The sequence below is a fragment of the Oncorhynchus keta genome, chromosome 28, assembly GCF_023373465.1.
Source record: "Oncorhynchus keta strain PuntledgeMale-10-30-2019 chromosome 28, Oket_V2, whole genome shotgun sequence".
Taxonomy (NCBI): domain Eukaryota; kingdom Metazoa; phylum Chordata; class Actinopteri; order Salmoniformes; family Salmonidae; genus Oncorhynchus; species Oncorhynchus keta.
The window spans coordinates 31299550-31319514 of NC_068448.1; the positions used below are offsets into that span (position 1 = coordinate 31299550).

The window sequence follows — 19965 nt, forward strand, 5'->3', positions numbered from 1 at the left end:
TTATTACGCTGTAATAACGAATTGCTTTTGACAAATGTTGGTTCTTATGGATTTTCATAGCATACTCTTTGAATTGCAAATGCAGTGAACGTTTTCATTTCTGGCACGAAAAGCTAAACCGAGACAAAACGTTTTGCCATAAAGGTTTTGATCAATTTGAAACTTCATCGCCAGTCAATCCGCCTACTTCAGCCCTGTTTTATTAGTGGTATTGTACTGTTGCACAGCAGACAGTCATGAATCGGCAGAAGTGAATAGCGGCTACATTGTAACGAGGATCAACAGAAGAAAAACTTGCTAAATTGTATCCGTCTAGTTTCGTTCATCTAAACATACATTGACAATACACTGTACAATAGTAACTTTACGTACCTTGTCTCGGCCATTTTCCTCACATTATATGCGCAAAAAGTTGGAAAAAGATGTGCGTTGTAGTAGATTCCCCAGCTATGTGCAGTTCCACGTAACTATAGCACAGAGTACTGCCTCTCACCCCTGCCCTGTCTGTGTGAGTCAGACGGTCGGCGTTTCTCCCTCCTTCCCCTCCACTAAACTCCACCATGCCTTTGGGTTGTGTGGAATCGTATCCCTACAGGACTGTAATTGAACTGTCCTCTCTGCATTTTGCTGTATGATGATCTGTGTCAAAAATCATCCAAATACCCCCATCTAGTGCCCAGACAGAGTAAACACACCACGGACTGGAGTCCGTCATCAAATAACCTGTCTGTGAAAGAACGCGTATGTACTAGGCTAATAAAACAATGCAGTTGTCTAGCGATTTCAAATGTCCTGACATGATTATAAACTGTATGTGCTAGTCATTAAGGCTTCCCAAACGGAAAGAACCGGTGACCCCTGCTGGCTGAATATGAAACAAGATCAAACGTGTGGTTATTCAGAACCCAGAAAAATATGTTAGACAGTGCATGAATGTGCACAAAGACATTGTCATATATGGCATTGGTAACAGAGTCTCCCAATCAAAGTTGGCAGGACTGAGATGAAGATGAAAAATAAACACACCCCAGATTAAGTGAAGAGGAAACCTTGGCATTCAACACTTTATTCACAAACTAGTTACCGCTATCAACTGTTCACTTGTAAACCGAAGGAAACAAAAATATATGTATGATAAATCTATTTAACTGTACAAGGCATTGTTATGATAAAACCTTCTTTCACATACAGTAGCCCCTTTCAAAGTGCTAATAAAAAGTTGTGTTGCTTCTTTTTTTCCAGGTGGAGAAGGGACTTGTTTTACATCATACAATATGGTACAACATTACTGGGGGGAGGTTCAGTTTCCAGGTAAATTGGGGGGGTCTTTATATCAGAAGACTATACTTACAGGTGTGAAACAACAGTGAACAGATAGTAGAGAGGGCAGTGTCTGATAGATAATTAAACCTTTAGTTTTCTGTGTATTATAAAATATATTTAAACATTTACATTAATTGCAAAAAACATACATTCAAATACATGCAGCAATTTTATATATACGTTAAGACCGCAATAGCACCATGTATAGCGAAAAACAAAAGGACTAGTAACAGCCATATATTGTTATAAAGAATGCAACATTCGTTAAATACATTTATTTTTCCATTTATTTTAATTTCTACAGAGAATACATGATAAGGGAAACATGTACACAGTCTTCAGACCATGAAGTTACGGCTGATCATGACTGGGTGCGCTTGTTTTACAAACCAGCATGTCCTAGGTTTCCATACATGGTATTAGATAACATAAACTGCCAGGTTTGCTGTGAGGTCTGAGCGGGTTGCCAAACCTATGTCCCGCCCACCTCTGGGACAAACCGGATTGCAAAACAAGCGCACTTCCTTTCTCTAAGGCCTTTGATGATGTCAATGAAGTATTGGACGGATGACTTCATAAAAAAAGACTCCCAGATTAACCAAAGAGACTGGACAAGTTAGATTCACATCAGATGACTGTCTTCAAATGCATGTTCTCTGATTGGACTGTTTTTTTTTATAACAGGTAATGCCATGGATACCAAGCTTTATTTAGGCCAAGCTGTAGAAATCTGATTAGTAAAAACTCTTATTCTGTTCAACATCTGGATGTCAAACACTCATTTTGAAATTGAAAAAAAGAACAAAAGAGAATGAGTTCCCCAAAAATATTTGAATCACATAAATATCAAGTCTCTTGTTTTTCATTAGAAACGTAATTAAACTGAAAAGAGATGGCACTTCGATGGCTCTCTCCCAGTTCCTACCTGCACTTTAGCCCTAACCACCACTCATGCATGTTTTCCGCCATTCTCAAAGGCAGGTTGCACTGTAACTGAAAGTGTGTGTGCGTGTGTGTGTGCGCGCGCGTCGCTGCAATCTCATAATTGATCATCTGCATTTAATAGAATTAAGGGTTTTTAAATGTTGATTAGTAACACACGGGTAAAAAACATGAAATCAATGTGCCACATACACTGAAGCTGCACAGTGGGATGGAATCACCGCCAATGAATATAGCTAGTAGTAAAAACCTAAAAGTAAAGTACACATGGCCACAATACAAAATATTTTTCAAAGATTCCAATGAATATCAAAAATCTATCAAGTTTCCTTTCCTCTCCCATTCGTTCCCCACAAACAAAAACCAAAGTCCTGCATTAGGAAAAGAATCATGTACTGCTGCTGCGTTCGAGCCTAGAGGATCTCCTTGTGAAGTCTGTTGTGTGGTGGTGTATTACAGGAAGGGGCCAGCAGGGGGCAGTCTGCTGGCCTGGGTTATGACTGGAGCACTGGAGGGCCAGAGTCTGGATTAAAGGGACATGCTCATCCCGATATCAGCCTGGAAGTGCTGCTGTGGCATAAGGAGGAAGAGGATGAGAGGTCAGGGTGGGGGACAGGCCAGAGGTGGCATTCTGCTGGTTCAGTGTCCCTAAAATCTCAGGTGAGGAGGGGAGACAGAGAGAGAGGGGTCTTACAAGCAGTCATACGGGCAACCCATTCTCAGCCTCCTGAACAAAGTCACTGCAGTCACAGTGAGCATGGTTCAGTCTCCACCGGGACGACCGCCTCCTCAACAACTCCTTCTCCTCTTCATCACCTCTCTCCCTGCTCTCCTCATCCTCTTCCTTCTCATGCAGAGTGAGCTGGTTGAGAAGAGGAGGGGCACGGTTCCAGTCTGAGCTGCCCTCCTCAGCTGGAACTAGGGGAGAGGAAGAGGAAGAGGAGGAGGGAGAGCGGTGCGGCCCTCCATTCAGCCCCAGTGCCTCCCTCAGGACCTCGGCCCCAGCCTCTCTCAGCAGGAGAGCAGGGGTGGCCAGGGTGGTCAGGTAGATGGCTGAAGTTGATTGGTCCGTTGATGACACCAGGACGTGGTCTCTTCCTCCTCTCCCCTCCCCGGGAATTACGTTGCTGCGCGGCCCGTTCGGCTGGTGGTTGAAGTTGCCGAGCAACGTGAACATCCTGTCCACGGTTCCGCAAAAGTTGTCCCAGTCCTCCAGGCTGACGTTGAAGTTGAGTTTGAGATCGTAGGCGTGCTCGTCAAGTCTGTACAAGGGTTCAAGTTCTGACCAGTCCATTCCCGTTCCCCCCACAGTGGGCACTTCGGGTGGGGCCACTCTGGCCTCATGGACCCTATCCCTCCCAGCCTTCCCAGATCTGTCCTCTGATGAGACAAAAGCACACAGACAAAAACAGTGTCATCCACAGTAAACCCCTGGCACCTGTTATGTCTGTATCTCTTCCCGCCAGCACCACGTGAATGGGTTGATGCTGTAATATTCACATCAGGCTCTAGTATATCAGGCAACTATAGAGATAAATCACAAAACACAGAGTATCAGAAAGAGACCATATGAAACGTCATAAAAGAGAAAAGTCAACCAATAGACAGAGATGATAAGATGATTAAGGCAGATGTGTTGGGCGGTGGATGACGCCCTGGTGAGATGTGAGCAGAGCTGTGCAGGTCAGAACATCCATGCAGACAGACAGGAGAGTGAGAAAGACGTGGTTATAAACTAGAACTGGCAGAGATCAGCATGCAAGCCTGGACGAACCCAGAGTTGAAAAAACTACAGAGAAGGAAGAGAGGAAAGAGAGGAAGAAAAGCTCAGTTAGAGGTGACTGGTGGCATCGTGAGGACCAGATGGGATGTCCAAACTCACAGTGATTTGGAGGTGGGCTTCTTCACTTTTGGCCACTTTCTGCGTTGAAACTGCCTGATGCACAAGCGACAATAAGACAGACTGTTACCCAGCCCATTCAAGCAGAGGAAAATAAGCCCTCAACCCTCTCTCATCCTCAGTCAGAAGCAGTGCAGAGACAGTCAAGCATACGTACAGTGTAACCCCCAGGTTCGAAAAGTGCCCAGTCCCCCAAACCAGCTGTCATGCAAAGATGCAGAGGAAAGCAAGAGAAACTGCACACAACACCAAAAACACCCTCGCCCCACACGTACAGTGCATATTCAGACCCCTTGACTTTTTCCACATTACAGCCTTATTCTAAAATGTATTAAATCAATCTACAATCTCAATCTACACACAATACTCCACAATGACAAAACAGGTTTTTAGAATTTTCTGCTACAAAAGAAAAAAGGAAATATCACATTTACATAAGTATTCAGACCCTTTACTCAGTACTTTGTTGAAGCACCTTTGGTAGCGATTACAGCCTCAAATCGTCTTAGGTATGAAGTGAAAATCTTGGCACACCTGTATTTGGGGAGTTTCTCCCATTGTTCTCTGCAGATCCTCTCAAGCTCTGTCTGGTTGGATGGGGAGCGTCACTGCACAGCTATTTTCAGGTCTCTCCAGAAATGTTAAAATCGGGTTCCAGTCCGGGCTCTGGCTGGGCCACACAAGGATATTCAGAGAGCCTTGTCGCGAAGCCACTCCTGCGTTGTCGTGGCTGTGTGCCTAGGGTCGTTGTCCTGTTGGAATGGGAACCTTCGCCCCAGTCTGAGGTCCTGAGTGCTTTCATCAAGGATCTCTCTGTACTTTGTTCCGTTCATCTTTTCCTTGATCCTGACTAGTCTACCAGTCCCTGCTGCTGAAAAACATCCCCACAGCATGATGCTGTCACCACTATTGCTTCACCGTAGGAATGGTGCCAGGTTTCCTCCAAACGTGACGCTTGGCATTCAGGCCCAAGAGTTCCATCAGGGTTTCATCCGACCAGAGAATCTTGTTTCTCATGGTCAGAGTCCTTTAGGTGCCTTTTGCAAAGTCCAAGCGGGCTGTCATGTGCATTTTACTGAAGAGTGGCTTCAGTCTGGCCACCATAAAGGCCTGATGGGTAGAGTGCTGCAGAGATGGTTGCCCCTCTGGAAGGTTCTCCCATATCCACAGTGGAACTCTAGAGCTCTGTCAGAGTGACCATCAGGTTCTTGGTCACCTCCCTGACCAAGGCCCTTCTCCCAAAGGGTCTGAATACTTATGTAAATAAGATATTTCTGTTTTTTATTTTGAATAAATTAGCTTTTTTTTTTTCTAAAAGCCTGTTTTCGCTTTGTCATTATGGGGTATTGTGTGTAGATGTTTTATTTATTTAATCCATTTTAGGATAAGGCTGTGACGTCACAACAAGTTAGAAAAGGGAAGGGTCTGAATATTTTCCAACTGCACTGTATGTATTTTCTAAGTGTTGTGTATTTTGTCAATGTATTCTAGACCAAGTATGTGTGCTATCTTTTAAGAATATTTATATAAATCTTATATATATAGTACTAATATCTAATAAATCGTTAAGTGCTGATTGGTGTTCAAGTCAATGAGTAAAGATACCTGTATTCATCAAAGCTGCTTCGTTCTCTGCCTCCTGAAGAAGAGACAATAGCAGTGGTTAGAGAATATAGGAACAGATTCCTATCAATGAAGGCACAGAGACCTCGTTAAGAGAGGCTTTCAAACGCTTTAGAAAGAGCAGTCCTTTTAAAGCCAAAATGTTATCTGAAATTCAAATAAATACAAGTAGAAAAACGTTTTTAAGGAACAAAACACATTTCGAAGGGAGCGGTTGTAACTGTTTAAAATGCAGTTCAAGATCTGATTCATGAGAAGTAATGCAAGAACAGAAATCCAGGCATGACTTGGGTCTGGTGGTGAGGATGATGAGGATGAGGATGCCAAACAGAGATCATTTGACTGTAGTCACAACCCACAACAACCTGGCATAGTGTGTGTGTGTGTGTGTCTGTGTGTGTGTGTGTGTGTGTGTGTGTGTGTGTGTGTGTGTGTGTGTGTGTGTGTGTGTGTGTGTGTGTGTGTGTGTGTGTGTGTGTGTGTGTGTGTGTGTGTGTGTGTGTGTGTGTGTGTGTGTGTGTGTGAGGAACTCACCCAGCTCCAGGTTGCGGGTACGGGGGTTGCACTGCTTGTGGCCCTTGCAGCTGCGGAGCTCCATGAGTTGAACGTGGAGCTGGTTTAAGACGGTTCGGTCCAGCGTGTTCACAGCATTCATCAGCTACACGGAGAGAGAGAGAGAGAGAGAGAGAGAGAGAGGGAGAAAGAGAGAGAAAGAGAGAGAGCGAGAGAGAGAGAGAGAGAGAGAGAGAGAGAGAGAGAGAGAGAGAGAGAGAGAGAGAGAGAGAAAGAGAGAGAGAGAGTGTACAGGTATATGTACTGGTAGTATAGTACTGAATAGTACTGGTATTCATACTGGCCGTACTGGTCTAACGTCTCTTATATAACAGCTGATTTTCACTTTGCCATCTTGAAACAGGGCAGCAGGCTACCCGCTGGGCGCAGACGTCAATTCAATGTCTATTCCACATTGGTTCGACGTCATTTTATTGAAATGACGTGGAAACAACGTTGATTCAACCACTTGCCCCCAATAGTGAATGTTAGAAGGCATCTTTACAGAGGAGTGCTTGCGGTGAGGATTGAGGACTGACCTGGTAGGGATCTGTGTTGAGGTCAAAGTACTCCAGGAAGCCAGTAGCAAACTCGCAGAAGAGGAAGTTGTGTGTCTCGTTGATGGTCCTCAGACACCAGTAGGTGTTGTTGTTGGCACTGGTGCAGGCACAGAACGGACCCACTGCAGACAGAGAATAGTCAGTAATGCTAGTGTGAGTATGTGTGTTTGTGTGTGTGTAGTCTCTTACTTGTCCAGAAGGGGGCGGTCTGCCAGTGCTGGTTGTCGTGGGTGAAGCAGGTGAGACCAGGCATGCTACAGGTGTCGTTGTTCCTCAGACGTTTCAGCAGCTTCCGCATCTTCTTCCTCCTCTTCTGCTCTTTCAGTAACCACGCCTTCTTATCCTGACCCTTCCTGATGACGTCACAGACACATAGAAATACACACATCACACAGTGGCACAATGGCACATTCAAATACACACTGTAGATATGCAATCACTACACAGGCAGAAGCACACAAACAGTATATGTCCCTTTCTTATACACAAACCCACCCCCTTACCTGAATGGGTGAATGCTGCCTCCTTTGTGCCTGAGCTTACTCTTATACTTAGACTTGTAGCTGAAACACAGACAGATATTTACATAATCAGTCTTTATGAGCATGGAGTAAACCTCTTCAAGTCTGGCAGACAGCCGTTATCTTCACTGTAAGCGTATCTAATGCTGCCATTTAGTATGTGGAAGGATATTGGTAATACAACGATATATTATTCCTAAGAGGTTGTTTGGTCCTTACATGTAGTGGTTGCAGTCACACTCCTCTGGGCGGGCTTTCTTCAGGTGACCCCTAACCTCTCTTAGGTTCTTGATCTTTGTTTGCAGGGTCTCAATCTAACAGAGATGCAGGGCATTAGATAGAGGAATATCACAACAATGAGGGCTTCTGTAGCTCCGTTGGTAGAGCATGGCGCTTGCAATGCCAGAAGTTGGATTACCGGGGCCACAGGTATGTAAAATGTATGCAGGCATAACTGTACATTGTTTGGAATAAAGTGTCTGCTCAATGGCATATGCACTGAGTGTACATAACATTAGGAACACCTGCTCCTTCCATGACTGACTGACTTGATGCTATCCATAATTGTCATCGATTTCATTGTCCGTTATTGATTGTCATGACACGATCACTGTGACCACTGAAGATAATCAACTGCATTGAGGAATAAAACATCAGTTATGTGAGTGGCTGAGAAGACTCACCTCGTGATCGATGTGGAGTTTGTGGTCCTTCCAGGCCTGCAGGGACTTATAGATCCCTGTATCACACTTCACTGTGTCATTGGCCAGAATAGAGCACCTGAGGACAGGATACACACTGAGCATTTAGCCTAATCAATAACTAACACAACAATACACTCAACATGCAGTACTAACACACTACAAACAAACCCACCCATCCACATTGAACATCCACACACTCCCTGACCTGTGTGTGACTTTGATTCCAGAAGATACAATAGCTAGACTGTTGCTGCTAGTCCTGGGGGTGACAGTGACAGTGACCCCCATGCCACTGAAGTCGTCCTCAGTGTCGTCGCGTGGGGTCCTGGCCCCAGCCTGGCTGAGGTTCCTGGGGGCCGGTACAGGCTGGTATCCATCCTCCAAGTCTACAGCATACAGGTCCCCTCCTATCTCCATCTCCACAGAGCGGGTGTAACGGTTACGGGCGTAGCTCTTGATGGCTTTCATCTCTGTCAGGAGGAGGGCAGGGTGAGATAGTGGAGGGATTGCTACAGTCAGTATATAAACCCTATCAGGCCCTATGGTACTCATTAAAGGTGAAATATGTAGAAATCGCTCCGCCATTTACTGGTTGACAAAATTCTATCATGTTCACCTAATTTCAGTTTATGTGACCAAACAAGCCTTGTATAATGTAGAGTAGAGGTATTCCAATCTTACCCTACAAGGTCCAGAGCCTGCTGGCTTTCTGTTCTATCTTATAATTAATTGTACACACCTGGTGTCCCAGGTCTAAATCAGTTCCTGATTAGAGGGGGGAAATGAAACAGCAGTGGAACTGGCTTTGAGGTCCAGATTTTTATTTGAGGGGTGTAGAGCATCATTGATGTAACGGCTCTTGTCGGAATGAGTGGACCAAATAGGTATTATTGTCTCCACAAGGTGACGCCCAAATTCCACATCCGTGACAAGAAGTGAGACTGCGTTCATGCAAGGTATTTTGTAAAGCAGAATTTTGTGTGTGTGACAAGAGTGTTTGTTTATGAGTGCGAGAGAAACATTCTTTCCACTCCACTTACTCTTCTTGGAGAGCAACTTCTTCTTCTTCAAGGTGCTGAGTCTGAAGCTGGGGTGCTGGTCACAGTTACAGCCATCATGCTCTGTGTTGCGCTCCACCTTGTGCTGGGGGTAGTACTTGGACTTGATGTTGGCAGGGCCATCCTTCCGGGCTGCCGACATGCTGGCCATGCCCTTGCACTTATACAGCCTCAGCTTCCCTGTGGCATCCTCCAAACACTGCCACTTCTGCAGGGAGACAGAGGAGAGGGGGACATAAGATAACACGGAGAGGAACCTATAGTGAGTCTTTACACACACACACACACGCCATGCTTTTCGAGGTGAAATGACTTGCAGGTGGAAACAAGCGGCGCTAAGTAGCCTCAAATGAACGTCCATTCCCACATCTGTGATGTTGTTTCAACTGCAGTTAACAGGTGATGATGACAAACCATGGCATGTGACAAGATCCTCGTCTCTTCCCCTTCTCATCTCTGCTCCCACACCGTCCCATTCTGTCATAATGAACAGGCAGCTACAGCACAGTAGTGTACACAGACAGAGGACCAAGCAGGGCTGCTGCAGCTCCGTCTCCATCTATTTATGATACAGAGTCTGTTGACACTTTCTCTGTCAGTGGTTACTTTACAGAGAGAGCTTTCTAATTAACATATTCGATGTCAGATGGGGAACGGGAGTAGACGTGTCAAAGAGGAAATCCAACAGGATCCAAGAGAGAAGAAGAGAGCCGCTGACAGTGAGAAAGGACTTTCTACTTCAGGAGAGAGAGGAAGAAAGAGAAGTGAGAGTGGGGGAGATTGATAGGTTGGATACAGAGACCCCTCGGGAACTACTGTTATGGTCAACGTTGTTAAGATAGATCTAAGAGCTTGAAATTGCAGGTGCGTTTGATCTGACAGCTAAAGAACTGTCACGCACACTCCCCCACTGTCTGTCATTAGCGAGGTGGAGGGGGGGTGTTCATGTGTGTGTGGCCTGGGGGTCATAGCTATGGCAACAGACCTGACTCAAAGCCTAATCACCTGAAACACAGCTCTTCAGTTTCAAAGGTTGGTCCTCCTGTCTGTCTGTCATTGGGGACAGAGAGTGACAAAAGCACCTGTCTATCCTGTCTACACCCACTGAGAAACCAACCTGCAGGGTATATACTCCACTCCTTCCCTATACCTCTCCAAAATAACAAAACCCAGCAACTCACTATCTCTCTACACCAGCAGGTGATCAAGAGAATACAGAGCCATTTTAAGTAGAATATCAGACATACCAATTAACTGATACTAATGGAGGTGGAATGCCAAGAAGAGATGGATGATTGGAAGTGACTTAGTCGGAAAGTATTCAGACCCCTCGACTTTGTCCACATGTTGTTTCATTACAGCTTTATTCTAAAATGGATAAAACATATTTTGTAACTCGCTCATCAATCTTTCTCCTATTCTTCTCTGCAGATCCTCTCAAGCTCTGTCAGGTTGGATGGGGAGCGTAGTTGTACAGCTATTTTCAGTTCTCTCCAGAGATGTTCAAATCGGGTTGTGTCTGGGCTGTGGCTGGGTCACTCAAGGACATTCAGAGACTTGTTCTGAAGCCACTCCTACGTTATCTTGGCTGTGTGCTTAATTAAGGTTGTTGTCCTGTTGGAAGGTGAACCTTTGCCCCAGTCTGAGATCCTGAGCGCTCTGGAGCAGGTTTTCATCAAGGATCTCTCAGTGCTTTGCGCCGTTCATCTTACCCTCGATCCTGACTAGTCTTCCAGTCCTTGCCGCTTAAAAACATCCCCACAGCATGATGCTGCCACCACCTTGCTTTACTGTAGGGATGGTGCCTGGTTTCCTCCAGACGTGAAGCTTGGCATTCAGGCCAACGAGTTCAATCTTGGTTTCATCAGACCAGAAAATCTTGTTTTTCATGGTCTGAGAGTCTTTAGGTGCCTTTTGGCAAACTCCAAGCGGGCTGTCATATAACTTTTACTGAGGAGTGGCTTCCGTCTGGCCACTCTACCATAAAGGCCTGATTGGTGGTGCTGCAGAGATGGTTGTCCTTCTGGAAGGTTCTCCTATCTCCACAGAGGAACTCTGGAGCTTCTTCAGAGTGACCATCGGTTCTTGGTCACCTCCCTAACCAAGGCCCTTTTCCAACAATTGCTCAGTTTGGCCGGGCGGCCAGCTCTAGGAAGAGTCTTGATGGCTCCAAACTTCTTCCATTTATGAATGATGGAGGCAACTGTGTTCTTGGGGACCTTCAATGCTGCAGAAATGTTTTGTTACCCTTCCCCAGATCTGTGCCTCAACACAATCCTGTCTCGGAGCTCTGAGGACAATTCCTTCAACCTCGTGGCTTGGTTATTGCTCTGACATGCACTGTCAACTGTGGGACCTTATATAGACAGGTGTGTGCCTTTTCAAATCATGTCCAATCAATTGAATTTACCACAGGTGGACTCCAATCAAGTTGTAGAAACATCTCAAGGATGATCAATGGAAACAGGACACACCTGAGCTCAATTTCGAGTCTCATAGCAATGGGTCTGAATACTTACGTAAATAAGGTATTTCTGTTTTTAATCTTTAATACATTTGCAAACATTTTTAAAAAACAGTTTTCACTTTGTCATTATGGGGTATTGAGTGTAGATTGATGAGGACTTTTCATATATTTAATACATTTTAGAATAAGGCTGTAACGTAACAAAATATGGAAAAGGTCAAGGGGTCTGAATACTTTCCGAAGGCACCGTGTCAACTGTCAAGCGTCTTCATATGTCTTAAGTGTCTTCCGTCTAGAGTGTTATGCTTGTGCATCTGTGAGTCTGAGTGTGTGTGTTACTGGGAATTTGACTGTTAATTCAAGGTTGACCATATAATGTGTGTGTGCCTGCTGCCTACCTGTCCCAGCTGTTGGCAGGGTGTCTGGTACTCTGCTCTCTGACACAAGTCCTTGACCCTCTGGTACTTAGGCAGGAAGTTCTCCTCCTGGGCCACATCCTTCCCTGGAGGCGCATCACGTATGTGAAGCAGCTTCCTGTGATAACACACACACACACACACAGTTATGGAACTGTACTGAACAAAAATATAAATGCAACATGTAAAGTGTTGGTCCCATTTTTAATGAGCTGAAATATAAAAGACAGCAGGAATTCCATACGCACAAAAAACATATTTCTCTCAAATGTAGTGCACAAATTTGTTTACGTCCCTGTTTCTGAGCGTTTCTCCTTTGCCATTGAGAGTGCGTTAATAAGTACAAATTCACAGCGCCGACTCGTCCAAGTAGGAGAGGAATGGCTGCCAGATTTGATCAAATGTTGATCATTTATTGTTCAGAATATATCTAATTCTTTCGTTGCCAGATAATTTAATGTTCATTTCTAATGTTCATTTAATTTCTAATGTTTATTTCATTTTAATGTTAATTTCATCACAGTCCATGTCAGAGCAAAAACAAAGTCATAAGGTCAAAGGAAGTGTCCGTCGAGCTCCGAGACAGGATTATGCCGAGGCACAGATCTGGGGAAGGGTACCAAAACATTTATGCAGGATTGAAGGTCCCCAAGAACACAGTGGCCTCCATCATTCTTAAATGGAAGAAGTTTGGAACCACCAAGACTCTTCCTAGAGCAGGACGCCCAGCCAAACAAGCAATTGGGAGAGAAGGGCCTTGGTCAGGGAGGTGGCCAAGAACCTGATGGTCACTCTGACAGAGCTTCCAGAAGGTCAACCATCTCTGCAGCACTCCACCAATCAGGCCTTTATGGTAGAGGGGCCAGACTGAAGCCACTCCTCAGTAAAATATATGACAGCCCTCTTAGAGTTTTCCAAAATGCACCTAAAGACTCTCAGACCATAAGAAACAATATTCTCTGGTCTGATTAAACCAAGGTTGAACTCTTTGGCCTGAATGTCAAGCATCACGTTTGGAGGAAACCTGGCATCATCCCTATGGTGAAGCATGGTGGTGGCAGCATCATGCTGTGGGGATGTTTTTCAGCGGCAGGGACTGGGAGACTAGTCAGGATCAAGGAAAAGATGAACCGAGCAAAGTACAGAGATCCTTGATGAAAACCTGCTCCAGAGCACTTAGGACCTCAGACTGGAGTGAAGGTTCCCCTTCCAACTGGAGAACGAGCCTAAACACACAGCTAAGACAATGCAGGAGAGGCTTTGGGACAAGTCTCTGAATGTCCTTGAGTGACCCAGCCAGAGCCCGGACTTGAACCCGATCTAACATCTTTGGAGAGACCTTTAAATAGCCGTGCAGCGACGCTCCCCATCTAACATGACAGAGCTTGTGAGGATCTGCACAGAAGAATGGGAGAAACTCCCCAAATATGGGTGTGCCAAACTTGTAGCATAATACCCAAGAAGACTCGAGGCTGTAATCGCTGCCAAAGATGCATCAACAAAGTACTGAGTAAAGGGTCTGAATACTTATGTAAATGTGATATTTTTTATTTTTTTTATTTTATAAATTTGCAAACATTTCCAAAAACCTGTTTTTACTTTGTCATTATGGGGTATTGTGTGTATATTGATGAGGAAAAAATATATATTTAATCAATTTTAGAATGGCTGAAATGTAAAAAAAAAGTGGGAAAAGTCAAGGGGTCTGAATATGCACTGTACGTGTGGGGCGAGGGTGTTTTTTGGTGTTGTGTGCAGTTTCTCTTGCTTTCCTCTGCATCTTTGCATGACAGCTGGTTTTGGGGACTAGGCACTTTTCTAACCTGGGGGTTACACTGTACGTATGCTTGACTGTCTCTGCACTGCTTCTGATTGAGGATGGGAGAGGGTTGAGGGCTTATTTTCCTCTGCTTGAATGGGCTGGGTAACAGTCTGTCTTATTGCTTGTGCATCAGGCAGTTTCAACGCAGAAAGTAGCCAAAAGTGAAGAAGCCCACGAGGGAAAAAACAATTGAATCCATTTCAGAATAAGGCTGTAATGTAACAAAATGTGGACAAAGTCAAATGTTCTGAATACTTTCTGAATGCACTGTACGTCCAACAGGCCTCACAACCGCAGACCAAGTGTAACCACGCCAACCAGGACCTCCACATCCAGCTTCTTCACCTCAGACCAAGTGTAACCACGACAACCAGGACCTCCACATCCAGCTTCTTCACCTCAGACCAAGTGTAACCACACCAGCCAGGACCTCCACATCCAGCTTCTTCACCTCAGACCAAGTGTAACCACACCAGCCAGGACCTCCACATCCAGCTTCTTCACCTCAGACCAAGTGTAACCACACCAGCCAGGACCTCCACATCCAGCTTCTTCACCTCAGACCAAGTGTAACCACACCAGCCAGGACCTCCACATCCAGCTTCTTCACCTCAGACCAAGTGTAACCACACCAGCCAGGACCTCCACATCCAGCTTCTTCACCTCAGACCAAGTGTAACCACGACAACCAGGACCTCCACATCCAGCTTCTTCACCTCAGACCAAGTGTAACCACACCAGCCAGGACCTCCACATCCAGCTTCTTCACCTCAGACCAAGTGTAACCACACCAGCCAGGACCTCCACATCCAGCTTCTTCACCTGCGGGATCGTCTGCGACCAGCCACCTGGACAGCTGATGAAACGGTGGGTTTGGACAACCGAAGAATTTCTGCACAAACTATCAGAAACCATCTCAGGGAAGCTCATCTACATGCTCGCCGTCCTCACCAGGGTCTTGACCTGACCGCAGTTCAGCGTCGTAACCAACTTCAGTGCTCTCCTACGATGGCTTCAGGCACGCTGGATCAGTGGGCTCTTCATGGATGAATCCCGGTTTCAGCGTGTATGTCGTTGTGTGGGCGAGCAGATTGCTGATGTCAACGTGCCCTATGGTGGCGGTGGGTTTATGGCATAAGGTACTGACAACGAAACACAATGACATTTTATCGATGGCAATTTGAATGCACAGAGATACCATGACAAGATCCCGAGGCCCATTGTCGTGCCATTCATCTGCCGCCATCACCTCATGTTTCAGCATGATAAAGCACAGACCCATGTCGCAAGGATCTGTACACGATTCCTGGAAGCTGAACATGTTACAGTTATTCCATGGCCTGCATACAGTATATCCAGCAACATTGCACAGCCATTGAAGAGGAGTGGGACAACATTCCACAGCCTGATCAACTGCATGAGGCAAATGGTGGTCACACCAGACACTGACTGGTTTTCTGACCCAAGCCCCTACCTTTTTTTTAAGGTATCTGTGACCAACAGATGCATATTTGTATTCCCAGTGAAATCCATAGATTAGGGCCTAATGCATTTATTTCAATTGACTGATTTCCTTCTATGAACTGGAACTCAGTTAAATCTTTGAGATTGTTGCATGTTGAATTTATATTTTTTAGCTGTATATTCAGTAGGTTGTTACTGGCTGGTCCAAGATGCTAATTAGTCATGACAATATTCTGTAAACCACAGCTTTGCCTGATTTGGTTTGATATCAAGTATCAGTAGGGTAATATTAAAGGCAAGAAACTCATAAGATAATGAGGCATTGAGACTTTCCTACTCCATCCCCTATTACACACTCAGATGGATGTAACCAGATGACTTAATTGGTACACAGAGACATTAAAAATAAACTGCAGTATGGTTATTTAAAACAGTGACATTATTACTCGTGACTCACCCTCTCTCCACCAGGAATGAGTCACGCCACACCTTCCCCTTCTTGTTCACCTGGAACCTGAGAATCATGAGAGAAAAGGACAAATTGATCGGCCATCTCCTTCATTGACCAGGTTCTACATTCAGAACGCAATGTAACGCTTGAGGAAATCAGAATTCCTTCAGGCCTCCAGTGATTACTAAAGGCAACAGGTTGGAAGGGAGATCAAAACCAGCCCTGGGTCAAATGATCTCAAATGGAAATCTATTGACACCACACTTCAGGTGTTCTTTAGGAAAAGGATGGGGGAAAGAGTGATCGAATGTGGAAGAAAGTGTGTGGAATGAATTGGTCTCTTGTCTGGGTGCTCTGACCTTCTCCTGGCCGGGTGTTCAGATATGAGTTATCGATCCATCGACCCCCGCACTGCTCCCTCCCTCGCCCTTTCCTTCTCCCTCCCTCTCCCTCCCTCACCTTTTCCTTCTCCCTCCCTCGCCCTTTCCTACTCCCTCCCTCGCCCTTTCCTTCTCCCTCCCTCTCCCTCCCTCGCCCTTCCCTCTCCCTCCCTCGCCCTTTCCTTCTCCCTCCCTCTCCCTCCCTCGCCCTTTCCTTCTCCCTCCCTCGCCCTTTCCTTCTCCCTCCCTCTCCCTCCCTCCCCCTTTCCTTCTCCCTTCCTCTCCCTCCCTCGCCCTTTCCTTCTCCCTCCCTCTCCCTGCCTCGCCCTTTCCTTCTCCCTCCCTCGCCCTTTCCTTCTCCATCTCTCCTTCTCCCTCCCTCTCCCTCCCTCGCCCTTTCCTTCTCCCTCCCTTGCCCTTTCTTTCTCCATCTCTCTTCTTTCATTGCCTTTTCTCTCGGTCTCCATCTCTTTCTCATCTCTGTGAGGGGTATTGGCATCACAGCCAGCAGTAGTGACCAGGCAGACACCCAGCACAGGTCTGCTCTCCTCCATCCCACCCAGTCTCTTGTCCTCCTCTCTTCCAAAAACCCATCCCCACATCAGACCAGCCAGCTAGCCTCCCAGCCTCCTCTGTCTGCCAGACAATTTCACAGGCTGGCGAGTCCATCTCTCCCTGATTGCAGCTGCAAAGCTGGAAGAGGGAATAGAGAATCCCTCAACACACACACACACACACACACACACACACACACACACACACACACACACACACACACACACACACACACACACACACACACACACACACACACACACACACACACACACACACACACACACTCATCCGCTGGTGAAAGACCTTCCTTCACTCGATGGCGTTGGCAGGGAAGCTCCTGTAGTTATTACCACAGGTCCCCGTTGACACATCTTGGAAGAATGGAGAAGGATTATTTCATATTTTCATTAACGAAAGCAATATCCAAGCTGGGCAGGAGGAAAAGGTGTCGCTGGGATGTGTATGTAATCTCAACGGATGCCATGGTAACCTGGCATGCCGGGCCAGGTCCACAGTTTTGAGGAAAACTCAGGTGTTAGATTTGGCTCTTTTGCAGTGATTTTACCAGAGTATAGCAGGAACCATGAGGGAACTCAGACCTGTCAGTGGCCTGTGCCAATATACGACTCATAATAATATAAATCACCTAGAGGATATATAGCTACTTCTATCAGTGATCTATGGCCTGCCAACATACAGAATACACATATTATATGAGCGTGCCATAAAATATCCCTGGGCAGGATGTTTCCCTTTTGGCTCCATATCCCACCTGTTGACTGGTCTCTCTATGTCCAGCAGCTTGAGGATGGACTTGCCGTCCATGTCAGGAGGGACGTCCATGCCAGCGATGTCCAGGATGGTGGGTGCCAGGTCAATGTTCAGCACCATGTGAGGGTTGCTATGGAGACGCAGGGGGAGATAATGGGATAGAGGTCGTTACCAGGCATCGTCAGATGGTATCTGGTCAGTTAAAGTCAGCTGATAAGAGAGAGGGAGAAAGGGGTCTGTGTGGAGAGAGAGACAGAGAGAGAGAGCGAGAGACAGAGAGAGAGAGCGAGAGAGAGCGAGAGACAGAGAGAGAGAGAGTAGAGGAGGCAGGGGAAGATGACAAATAACTGCTCCAGAGATCTAGGCAGGAGGGAATATTACCCTCAGGACAGAGAGAGGAAAAGGAAGCGGGGGGGGGGTATTTAACCCTTAAGGCGCCAAACCCGAACGAGTCCCTTAAAAGACAGCTTCAAAAGGGGAAAAAAAGCGGCAATATTGTTTGTCCATTTTGTGACACTGTATTCCTCAGAATAGTCCGAATTAATCTAAGATAACTCAAGAAATCTGTCATTAATTTTGCAGTTTTTTCAGAGGAGATCTTATTCAAGTAATTTGATCTAACTCAATTTAAAAAAATGTGCATGAAAAAGAGTTGTCTCTTGTTGAATGACAACAAAGACTTCATTGAAGAATCCCGACTGTTGACCAATCACTGAGGGGAATAGACTTCAGCTACTGACTTCGGCTTGCCTCTAGAAAAATGTATGTGTGCCCGAGCAGCAGAAAAACACATTTACAGAAGTACAAAACGAACAAAAACATCACAAAATGTTTCGGCTGGGTAGCACGTGGGAGCCTTTAGGCTCTCACCCCCCTCCCTAAATCTTCCCCCCACTCCATCCACTTTTTCACTAACTGAGAAATCCCATGATCTCCTCGTGAAACGGCTTTTGCTGTCGTAATCTGCTTTTCCAGGGAACAGAGTGCAGAGACACCGTGCCAGTGGTAAACAACACTAATGCCCAAAACCTTGTGTCGGACTAAGGGTAGGAGAGAAAATGAGAGGAGAGAAAGGGAGAGGAAGGAGAGCCAGAGGATTGGGGAGAGGTGGGTCCCGGTTGAAGCTGGGGTGGGGTGATAAGACTGGCTGTGCATTGCTGAGAGGTGATGACATAGAGCAGGAGCACAGAGGGACATGGATGATGGTCTGAGTGACCTAATCCCTGGCTCTACAGGACTTAACACCGAGTGGTGATGTTAAACCGACCCTCTAAATCAGAGGTGTCGAATCCGTTTGATTACATTTTATTTATTTAAAATGACTAAAACCGAATGTAAACTGTTGTCGTGTCTTTGGCTATTATTAAGTGCTATGACGGGCTATTCTATAAAATAATTTCTCCGTAATCATGTAAATGTAATTAACTAGAGAGTCGGGCACCACAAAATAATATTTAGAGCTGTTATCTTCCGAATAAACTCTTAAAGACCTAGTAATATTTTACATCAATAGCAGTCAATATTAATCGTCACCTTAATTCAGTCTCATCTGAAAGTTGTAAATTCTTGGTTTATCTTTCCCGAACCCTGGCTAACAAGTTGAATCAGCAATACAAAATTGGGTTTAATTATTTATTTACTAAATACCAAACTAATCACACAGAATTACACATAAAATTAATCATAACTTGATTACAAATGACGTCATAAAGGAAAACGTCCCTAGCGGGCGGAACATATAAGACAGCTTGTTACACAAAAGAAAAGGGGCTGGGTTTGAGTGAAAGAGCGGGAAGACTGAGTAACAAAGGAAGAAGCTGTGCTATTGTAAATACAGTATCTTATGCATTCTAAATTACCGTCCATTTGGAAAAGGAAAATGCAATAAATATTTACTCTGAGCTGCGCTTCAGTAGGTTGGTGGTAGATGGAAGGCCGTGTTGCCAAACCGAGTCCTTTGTCCTTTGAAGAATGTCTCTGGTGGTCAATTGGATATGTTGTAGTAACGTCGTTGTGTGATAGACGGGATACTCTTGTCTGTTCCTTCCTAACCCTCGTTTGCAGCTGCTGTTGCTAACTCAACGGCTAGGAGGTATCACTTCTGTAGTGAATAAGAGTTCAAAGTTCATACCATTCGCAACCAAAGCTCATGCTGATATTGGCTTCGTTCTGTAGTGAATATCTGAACCATTCTGACATCGGACCGTCGTCCTCACATCCTCGGAACAGGAGGTTATATTGTCGTCAAGGCTTTTTATAGGACGGGAGAGGAGAGCGTGTTTGAAAAGTTTTATAACCCATGTCCCTTCACAGGGGTGGGCCACTGATTGAGCAGAGCCCTACCTTATGAAAACCCAAATCTCTCATTTGGAAGCTAAAATTACATTTAATCTCTTCACCAATAATTTCATATTCAAACATTTAAATTGAACAACAATTCCGATAACTCTGTG

At 45.4% G+C, this 19965-nt stretch overlaps 2 protein-coding genes across 7 annotated transcripts in view; both read right to left on the bottom strand.

The window, feature by feature from the left end:
- arhgap46b (Rho GTPase activating protein 46b) overlaps positions 1 to 554 on the bottom strand; it is a 106267-nt gene extending 105713 nt beyond the window's left edge. Inside the window, exon 1 of one of the 2 annotated variants that reach the window (XM_035761735.2) lies at positions 373 to 554. In XM_035761735.2, coding sequence (XP_035617628.1) covers positions 373 to 386 — 14 coding nt within the window. In that variant the 5' untranslated portion in view covers positions 387 to 554. The remainder of the gene's footprint in view (positions 1 to 372) is intronic. The other variant, XM_035761736.2, reaches the window with a different exon arrangement.
- Positions 555 to 1037: 483 nt separating this feature from the next.
- Positions 1038 to 19965, bottom strand: part of LOC118375220 (extracellular sulfatase Sulf-2-like) — a 181238-nt gene continuing 162310 nt past the window's right edge. For 2 of the 5 annotated variants that reach the window (XM_052482747.1, XM_052482748.1), the window contains 14 exons: positions 17514 to 17642; positions 15810 to 15866; positions 12049 to 12184; positions 9166 to 9391; positions 8298 to 8595; positions 8105 to 8201; positions 7641 to 7735; positions 7404 to 7463; positions 7090 to 7253; positions 6880 to 7022; positions 6323 to 6446; positions 5771 to 5804; positions 4148 to 4201; positions 1038 to 3645 (listed from right to left, as the gene is read on the bottom strand). In XM_052482747.1, the coding sequence (XP_052338707.1) occupies positions 3615 to 3645; positions 4148 to 4201; positions 5771 to 5804; positions 6323 to 6446; positions 6880 to 7022; positions 7090 to 7253; positions 7404 to 7463; positions 7641 to 7735; positions 8105 to 8201; positions 8298 to 8595; positions 9166 to 9391; positions 12049 to 12184; positions 15810 to 15866; positions 17514 to 17642 (1648 nt within the window). In that variant the 3' untranslated portion in view covers positions 1038 to 3614. The remainder of the gene's footprint in view (positions 3646 to 4147; positions 4202 to 5770; positions 5805 to 6322; positions 6447 to 6879; positions 7023 to 7089; positions 7254 to 7403; positions 7464 to 7640; positions 7736 to 8104; positions 8202 to 8297; positions 8596 to 9165; positions 9392 to 12048; positions 12185 to 15809; positions 15867 to 17513; positions 17643 to 19965) is intronic. The other 3 variants (XM_052482749.1, XM_052482750.1, XM_052482751.1) reach the window with 3 other exon arrangements.